Raw genomic sequence first — 10,064 nt, 5'->3', positions numbered from 1 at the left:
TACACTAAATGTATATATTAATTTACTTTTGCATTCTACATTCCAATGCATCATGTCTTGCAACATTGTTTACTTACCCATCTCATGTTTTTCTAAAGCAGTATTACTTCATACTGGTCACTATTTTCCATAAACAGGCTTCTTCCAAGCTTCAGAAAAAAGATGCAAAAAGTGTCATAAAGTGGTGCATACAATTTTGTTTTTGTAATATTCCAAGCCTTCTGAAGACATGATTCCTTTGCGTGAGAAATAGATTGAAATTTAAGTCATTACTAACTGAAAATCCCACTCTGTTCTTCCATCCAAACTGTTCCGAGTCAGATAATTTCAATGAATCATTGATTCTGTTTATAAAATCAGTTTGAATTATTAAGTTATGATTTGGACAGATTCTGTTTTAGTATTCAACTCACTGACTTGGTGATTCAGTTGCAGTGATTCTCAAATTAACAGCTGACTGGTGAGAAGATTATAATGTTAATTATTACCTCAAGTAATGATTCAGTCTGATCCTCTTACAATTCTATTGTATGTCTTCATATGATCCTATGAACCACTTTTGATTTAAAGGGATAGTTCACCAAAAAAAAAGAAAATTCTGTAATTAATTACTCACCCACATGTCGTTCCAAACCTGCAAGACCTTCGATCTTTGGAACACAAGTTAAGATATTTTTGACGAATTGTTGAAAAAAGTTGTTATTTTTGTTTTCTTTGCACACAAAAATTATTCTTGTAGCTTCATAAAATAGAGGTTGAACCACTGATGTCGCATGGACTATTTTAACAATGCCCTTACTATTAATGACAGGATTTTCATTTTGGGGTGAATTATCTCTTTAAATGTTTATTGTGAATTTTTTGTTACTTTTGAAACTTGAAAGCTCGATTCTCCATTCTATGTAAATGCATGGAAAAGAGCAACCAGCACAGTTTTCAAACTATATTTTCCACATAGAGGAAAGAAAGTCATACAGGTTTGGAACAACATAAACGATGACAGAGTATTCATTTCAGGCAAAACAATTCTTATCTCTATTTCCAAATGCAATTTCATAATATATGCATCACTGAAACATCACATTGTGCCTGTGGAGAGGCTGGCTAACAAAGACCACTCCCTCCTACTTTGAGTGCTCATGTTTTTGCCTTCCGTCTCTGCGTTTTCTTACGCATGTCCTCGCCAATGTCCTCTTTTCTTCCCCAGTCTTCTGTTGACCGATTCCTCTTTTCATGTGTAGCTCCCCTTCCTCCTCTCTCCTTCACAGTGTCAAAAGGGAAGTAGGAGATTTTGGCCATAGCAGACTCAGCAGTGCCTTTAGTTCCCTACGTAGTCACAAACCCCTCACCAGAAGATCTAGTAGAGGTTAGTTGACAGTCCAGAGATATTTATCTACCCCACAAAACCTGCAGCCATGTAAGTATCAGTCTGGCCTATAGTGCTATTAATAGTTTATTGTTTTAATGCGAGTAGTGAGGGAAGTAAGATTATATTAGCAGTAGTGGTTGTAGAAGAACTATTGCATGCATTAATATTAATTAAATATGATAAATATTAATACAAGTACAATGTTCAGTCATATTTAAGACCATATGCCAGATGTTCATTGGGTCATGGACTGATTGACCTTTTAGCTCAAATCTGTGTGAGAGTGGCACAGGATCGTGGCAGCTGGCTGAACATCTGGGGCTGATTTTATCATGATTTGTGGGCGATTCTTGGCAGATCTTTATTTCACATTTTAGACAAGTTTAGACAAGCAATGCATGGTGATTTAGTAATGCTCGATATTGGTTAAGTTCTCAAAATGAATTAGACGTACTAGACTTAGATGTTTAGCAGAGTCGATTTGATTTCATGTCATTTGTATGATATTTTCTGTACAGTATGGATCATAGGATTAGGTGCTATATTTGATTCAATGTGAATGGAAACAAGGCTAATATGTACTTTGATGTGAATAGATCAGCCAACAAAACATTGAAAATATGTTTTAAGAGTTTTACAGGTATAGAAAGTCCAGAAAACATTGGTAGTGAAAATCAGATGTGACCTATGACATTAAGATACAACCTACTGAATAGATTGAATAGTTCATTCCCAGCATTCCCATGGTCCTGGAATTAGGGAACTAAAAAGTGTAATTTCCAAGCCTGTAAAAGTCATGGAAATGAATAGAATCATTAAAAAGTCATTGAAATGTTTTTAATTCTTTTCTTTTTTTAAAATTATGTTCAGTTCTTCCATCTTTGTGAGTGCAGTCTATAATATGCTTTTAACATTCCTCATCTAGTCACCATAAACATAAAGGTAATTGAAAAATCATGGAAGTTCACTGGCCAGAGAATGTAGGAACACCCCAAGCCCTGATTTTGTGTGTGTCAAATTAAGCTATATGGAAAGCTGAGATGATGAGATGAGCTTCCAGCAGCAAGTACTTTGTCTTTCCACAATGAATATGAGGAAGCTGCATGATGTGACACAATCACAACAAATCAGAAATTTTTTTAATGTTAGGGTTAGGGTAAGTTTGGGATGAGAAAGAGTGTTTTTTAAAAAAAAAAAGAAATTAATAGTTAGATTCAGCAAGGACACATTAAATTGATCAAAATGGACATTTATAATGTTAAAAAAGTTCTTGTGAACTTTCTATTCATCAAAGAATCCTGAAAAAGTAGGCCTATCACAGTTCCCACCGAAATATTAAGCAGCAAAACTGTTTTATACATTGATATTAATAAAAAATGTTCATATTATTAGAAATGTTAATATTATTAGACTGGAGTAATGGTGCTGAAAATTCAGCTTTGTATCACAGAAATAAATTATATTTTAAAACATACTTAAAAATAATATTTCACAAAAGTACTGTTTTTTACTTTATTTAATAATTTCAGCCTTGGTGAGCATAAGAGCTTTCAAAAGCATCTAAAAATCTTACCAACCCTAAACTTTTGAACATAGTGTAAATGTGGAGGAGGGGTTTGGACCAATGAGAGACAAGTCTAACCTTGTTGCATCATTGCTTCATATTTGGTTAGGGCACAGTGTGAAACATTTTTGTAAGTTTGAGTGTTTTGTAAGGTGATTTTTCCATGATTTATGCACTTATATTTAAAAATTCCTGTGATGGACTGGCCATCTGTCCAGGGTGTTTACTTGTTTAGTTTTAATCTCCCCCTTAACAATGATTAAAAAAAAAAAACATTTCACATTCTGCTACCGTATGCAAATTTTAGTAGATTATTAAACTTAACATGCCTGACTGAATTATTCATAAAACACACAGTCATAGATTTAATTGTGAGCATTTGCTTGATGTGACTAATATAAAGTATGTTTCTCTTTTTCTCCCTCACCGTTCTGTCTCCCTATTTGTGTGTCTGTGTATGTCTTACAGTTTCCCTGTTTGTGTGTTCCTGTGCTTTCCGGCCGAGTGTTTTGTAAGGTGATTTTTCCATGATTTATGCACTTATATTTAAAAATTCCTGTGATGGACTGGCCATCTGTCCAGGGTGTTTACTTGTTTAGTTTTAATCTCCCCCTTAACAATGATTAAAAAAAAAAACATTTCTGCTACCGTATGCTAATTTTAGTAGATTATTAAACTTAACATGCCTGACTGAATTATTCATAAAACACACAGTCATAGATTTAATTGTGAGCATTTGCTTGATGTGACTAATATAAAGTATGTTTCTCTTTTTCTCCCTCACCGTTCTGTCTCCCTATTTGTGTGTCTGTGTATGTCTTACAGTTTCCCTGTTTGTGTGTTCCTGTGCTTTCCGGCCTGTGCTGTGTGTGTTTGTGTGTGAAGGAGAGGTCCGCGGCCTGCGGGGGGATGACATGCATGTGTCCAGGCATTTAACATCATTGAGGATTTTAAGACTAGTAGGCTGCCCTCCGCCAAGGCATGATGGACATTCTGGTAACTGGCCTTTTTCTTTCATTGCTGTTTGTGTTTGTGGTGGTTTAGTGGATTGAAGAGTGTTTTGATGTGTTTTGTCCATTTTAGTTGCTCTGATGTCCTGATAAGATACTGACGAAAACTGTATGATGTATTCAAGTCCATGTGGAATTGCACTCTTAAAAAATGGGGTCGCAGTGTTCCTCAAAGAACATTTCAGTGAACAGTTCTTAAAAGAACCATTTATTCTTAGTTTGAAGAACATTTTAATAATCTAAAGAACCTTTTTCCCACTATAAAGAACATTTTGTGAAATGGAAAGGTTCCATGGATACCAGTAAAGAACCTTTACTTTTACAGTAGAATTGGAAATTCCCATTTCTCTCATGTTGTCTCAAACCTGTATGAATTACTTTCAGTGGAACTTGGAATATATTTTGAGAAAATACAATGGAAGTCAGTGGTCACCAAAATTTGGTTACCAAAAATCGTTTGCGTTTTGCAGAAGAAAGAATGTCATACAAGCTAACAACAACCTGAGGGAGAATAAATGATGACAGAATTTAGATTTTTGTGTGAACTGTTCCTTTAAATGTGTTGGATAATTTGATAAAGCTACCAATAGGAGTGAAGCACTTCCAGCTCAGTCTACTGCACTTTACCAACTCCATTCCAGAGGTTTTCCCTCCAAAATCATGGCAGAAAATGTTAAACATGTTTGCAGACCCTGTCTGGTCCCGGTTAAAGCCATATATCAGCAATCCTCCTGATGTTTAGCGTTATTTGTGTTTTCTTTTCTTCACTGACAATGCTTTTTGTGTTTAATACTTGAGAGAAGTATTCTGGTAACTTCTTGAGTTGATTGCAGCATGCAAACTCCTCTTTTGCTCAAGTCTCCTTTCTTTTCCTCAACTTTGTTCTCTTCATCTCACCTCTCACCTCGTCTTTTCTCCTCTCCTCACATCCCATCTAGTCTCCTCTGCTTTGTTATTCTCTCCTTATTAATCTTCTTTTTGTCTTGCCTCCTTTCCTTTCCTATTCCACACACACAAACACACCAATTTATTAGAACCTCCCATAAAGTTATTTCAAGTGAGCCTAAATTAAGCTATTTATAATTACTTCATCCCTAAAGACATATTTTTGTATTTTAATTGAAGCTCAAGAAAGTAATCATCACATTTTAAACGTTTTGCTAAATTCCTGTCATTTTCAAAAATGTGTTACTCCTCAAAATCACACACACGCTTTCTTTGCTAGTCTTGTTCTATCAACGCTCCCCGAACAGCAGAGATGGATGGAGAACAAGAAATCCAGAGATCTTCATCAAGAGACAAAGACTGCTGGAAAGCTGAGACAGCATGAGAGACAGAAAGGAGAAGTCAGCAGAGGGAGGGAGTGATAAGTCACATGATTCATGGCCAGTCTGCCATGGCATCTGGATAAAGTTAGAGGAAAGCAAGATTTAGATCTAAAAACAGACAAGCAGACAGACATTCATTCTATTTGTGTGCGTGTTTGTGTGTGTGTAAGGGAGTTTTCCTCTTGTCTTTAACAGCACAGAGTGGCTTACTTATATCTCAAGCAGTTTATTTAGTTGCACACCTTTCTGCAGAGCTCCTCCCCGCTCCATAGACTTAAGTTTGGCTCATATATTTATATATAAAGCTGAACATCAGTGCACATTCTCTCTCTCCCTCCCCCTCTGCTGGGTTAAGTTTCTTGCCCTCAGGAGATCCCTGAGTTTCTCACGCTTGATGCCAGGTTGGGGGTGCTCTGTGCTCTCAAGCCTGTTGGTTTTGATACTTCTTTTAGAAAACAAGTGGCTATGTCTTTTTAAAAGGAATGGCGGTGGTGTAGCCTAGTGGATCTGGGCTGCTTTCCAAAAAGCTCCAGGTTACAGTCTTACAAGGATTGATTCTCTGTCACCATGTTGGTGTATTGTAGTGATCATGCACGAACATTGTAGGCTATGTTTAGAATAGAATGCTAGCATACTGCAGTATACACTGTATACTGAGACGTTTTCTTAGTAGAATCATGTGGTCAATGTTTAGCTAGTTAGCATGACCCTGTTAGCCCCTACAGCTAGATACCATTGTTATGAACAAATGGGTCCACCAGTGATTCCAACATAACTCATCCAGCATATTTGATTCATGACAAATGATGGCTTAGTTACTATGTAAATACGGCCAATAATGACTTTTAAATTGTTACATATAGCTATAGATTGCGAAATTAATTATTTCCTATTTTAAGGTGAGGGCATATTTAGCTTTGTACAGCGAAATTCCACAGGAGAAATGCTGTCGTCTCAATAGGAATCTGTGATCTGGAAATTCTTATGAGGGATGCATGATGAGGCAAAATAATTTCCCAGACAAATCAGTGTAATATTGGGCAATGGACCTTTTTTGCCTGTAAAAATCCACTAATGTGATCACACCTTTATGCTTCTTTTCCCACAGTAGTATACTATGTTACCAAACATGCTGGGTTGTTTTATTTAAGTCAGCTATTGTTTAAAAATTATTATATTGCTGCCTTAAAATGGGGTGGAAATTAAAAATCACACACAGAATTACTAGAGGCAACAGCAATAATCAAAAGATAAACATTTATTAAGCAAGAACACATGGACAAAATACAAATTGAATTTATTTGGGTGAATACAGCATAGTTTGCAATATTACATATATTTAAACTCGTTTAACGAGCATTTTAGAAATACAAATTTAACATTTAAAAGAAGCATTTTAATTTAAGTGTATCCAACTGTTCTCTGTAATCGCTTTTTACCGAAATAGTGCTAATTCACGTGCCAGTGTGTCACCGAAATCTGAGCCGGTGAAGGGCTGCTGTTCGCGGGGGGAACTGCAAACTTCAGACCGCGGCCTCGCGTTTCACTCGGGGCTGAAAGATGCCGTGACTGACTCTATAACCTGCCCATAATCAAACAGTACTGAGATTAGAGAATGTTTTAACATCAAATTAAATTAAACTCAGTATTATAATGAATAAAATCAATTTATGTTATGCAAAGCAAAAGGCATTTCCATTATGCGAAGTGACCGACCGCTACTGACGCAGCTGACTGACACCTAGTCCTTATGATGCGTTGCGCAAAAATAATATAATTTACAGCACAGTAAAGACTTTATAAATGAAATAAAACATATACAAACCTTTATTGGTAGCACTTTATTTTATAGTCCTGTTACTCATGTACATACTATGTTCTTATTTTAATAATTACAATAACTAGGTAAAAAGTAGGTACTTACCCTGAACCTACCCCTAAAACTAACCCTACCCCATGCAGTTACCATATATTACCAGTACTTTCTTAGGTAGGTACACTGTAAGTACATTTAAGTACACGTACTGTAAAGTAAAGTGCAACCCCTTTATTTTGCTGAAGAAGTGCACCAAATCGGCGTCGGCGGCACTGAGAAACGCTCTCTCCTGTAGTGGACGTAAAAAGCCCGCAATCTGACTCTAACTCAGCAGCTGGGTTGTTTCGTGGGAGACAGGCTCAACTTAGCAGTTGGGTAGAAAAAAATAACCAAGCATTATAAATGACCCAGTAGCTTAGGTACAGAAAAATTACCCAGGACCTGGGTAAAAAAAATATTAAAAATAACCTAATAAAATGACCCAACAAGCTGAACCCAGCATTTGGGTTAAAAAAATAACCCAGCATTTTTTAGAGTGTAGAGATTATGGTTTATAAAGTTTTAAATATAGATATCTTTCTTACACAAACACACCAGTTCGCTTCAGAAGGCCTTTATTAACCCCTGGGAGCTGTTTGTAGTACTTTTTATGATGGATGGATGCACTTTTTTGGACTTCAAAATCTCAACACCCATTCACTGCCATTATAAAGCTTAGAAAAGCCAGGACATTTTTAATGTAACTCAGATTGTATTCCTCTGAAAAAAGAAAGTCATAGGGGTGAGTAATTCATGGGGTTATTTTCATTATTTTGGTTGAACTATCCCTTTAATGTTATATCAATATTACCATAATTATGATATTCTGATTTGTAAAAAGTGTTCATGTCCTTAAAGAATTCATAATTAGAACTTGTACAGAAAACATACAGAAATACTCCAGACTTGGATAATGTCTAATGTTCTACTAAAAGAGCTAAATAAACTTTAAAGTGTATCTATAACAGCTTTGTCCATTGATTACTCCAGCTCAGGGTAGAACATTTAGATTGTCATCTAGTAATTGCGACATGGCATGAACGCGTGTAGCTTCTGTTGTATTCTGTTCAATTAAATCTTTATTAGTGGTAATGTGTGTGCTTGCAGCTAACCATTAAAGAAACTCTTAAACATTTAAAATTTGTTTTCATATTGAAAAGCGAACTGATGTCACCCAGTTTGCCCAATCAATATTTGGGTGAGTTTGCAATGTGAGCGTTTCTGCTCAGCCTCATGCTGTAACCTCCAAACAAATGTGATAGTTCAGTCATGTGACAGAGTGAAAGAGAAGCTACAAATACAGCTCTGTGTTGCTTTAAATGGCTGTAATGTGTGTTTGCAGTGATTTAAGTCCAAAACGTAGCCAGTTCTTGGTGGGCCGCTGCTCTGCTGCGATTGCTCTTCAATGAAACCACTTCCTCTTCTCATTGTTTCTCTGAGGCAGCTCCCTCTTTTAAACTCTTACTTTCGTAGACCACTAATGCTTTTCTGAATCTTTCACTGTTTTGTACGTCGTAAGTCCTTGTTTTGCTTTTAACTAACAAATATGGAGTGCTTTACTTCTAATGTCACCGGCTAATTTCAATTTCAATTCTCTTCACATGTTGATTTCATATATAAGCACAGATATGACACCCTAAAGCTTCAGGATTAATACAGTTCATGATCACTAGTATCAAATAATGTATTATGGGATGGCATGTGAGGAGATCATCCACTATTGATGGGGAAAGAGGCTGACAGCACTGTTTCTCAATTCCCATTTGAGTTTCCCAGCAAGAAGTTGAAATACCGTTAGTCTTTTTCAGAATCGGTGGATCCGGGAAAGGCCCCTTTAGTCTTAGAACTTCCTAACTTAATAAAATCAAGCTCTTTATTCAGTCGCCAGCTCAGACTTGTGGTAACTGTAACAGTTACAGTTCACATTAGCCCTGTTTTCTCCAGGGGTCATGACCTTTTGATCCCCCATAAGCTGCCAGGAGAGGGGCTGTTGTATTGACTCACAGGGGAATGGGCACAGGACACTTCTGCTTTTTAATGGCAGCTCTTGAGGTGGCACATGGTAGATCACAAGTCACTCAAGTGTCATGTGTCAGTGTTATTAGCAAACACTGGTATGACAGAAACCTCAGCTTCTCATCATGTAAACTTGAGTAGGCCTAAATAGCGGAAAGTTGCTCAAACTTTTTTGCTTTTCTTATGTCAAATAAAACTATTCTGACCTGCTATTCTGATATATGTTTATTCAGCAAGGATGCTTTAAAAATATTAGGCAGCATAAATTACGTTTTACAATAGGCCTATATTAAAACAGAAATCAGTTATTTTAAATTGTAATAATATTTTACAATGTTATTGTTTTTACTCTATTTTTAATCAAATAAATGCAGCCTTGGTGAGAATAACTGACTTATTAAAAAAAACAATAGAGTTTCTTACCAAATAGGTATGGTAGTGTATAAGTGCAGAGCATAAGTGAATTACGAGACAACTGTATACATTGTAAATATAAAGATTATTGGATTGTGTTTTACAAAAAAATAATATTTTAGTCTTTTTATTTTAAAATGGAAGTTTAATTTGATATGTTACTTGCTATTTCTTTGTAATTCTTTGTCAAGTTTACTAACAATTTCTGAGTGAAAATTGTTTATTAAATCTTACACCCATTTTCTATTCAATATATTTGCTGAAATTTCCAAATCTACATCTTGAGGCTACTGTACCGTGTTATCTGATGAAGGAGGCATGTGGGATTGTGCACAGATGTTAGCATGAGCGTTAGTTGTGGTGTTGTGGACTCATTGTTTGCCAGAACATCTGGTTTGATCTGGTGAGAGGTGAGCATCTAGAAAGAGGAAGAGGTGGCGGCTGACTCATTAGATTTCAAGCGCCGTGTGCCACTTACAACATCTGAAGAGTTACAACACTTCCTCTC

The 10,064-nt window shown here is 36.1% G+C and overlaps 1 protein-coding gene across 1 annotated transcript in view; it reads left to right on the top strand.

The window, feature by feature from the left end:
• The first annotated feature begins 1,318 nt into the window (after positions 1–1,318).
• Positions 1,319–10,064, top strand: part of rgs19 (regulator of G protein signaling 19) — a 29,510-nt gene continuing 20,764 nt past the window's right edge. Inside the window, exons 1-2 of the mRNA XM_016233195.1 lie at positions 1,319–1,417; positions 3,759–3,929. Coding sequence (XP_016088681.1) covers positions 3,915–3,929 — 15 coding nt within the window. The 5' untranslated portion in view covers positions 1,319–1,417; positions 3,759–3,914. The remainder of the gene's footprint in view (positions 1,418–3,758; positions 3,930–10,064) is intronic.

The sequence above is a fragment of the Sinocyclocheilus grahami genome, unplaced genomic scaffold, assembly GCF_001515645.1.
Source record: "Sinocyclocheilus grahami isolate Dianchi unplaced genomic scaffold, SAMN03320097.WGS_v1.1 scaffold426.1, whole genome shotgun sequence".
In the NCBI taxonomy this organism is placed as follows: Eukaryota; Metazoa; Chordata; class Actinopteri; order Cypriniformes; family Cyprinidae; genus Sinocyclocheilus; species Sinocyclocheilus grahami.
Note: the sequence above shows the minus strand (reverse complement) of the source record. Positions and strands in the feature narration are given on the sequence as shown.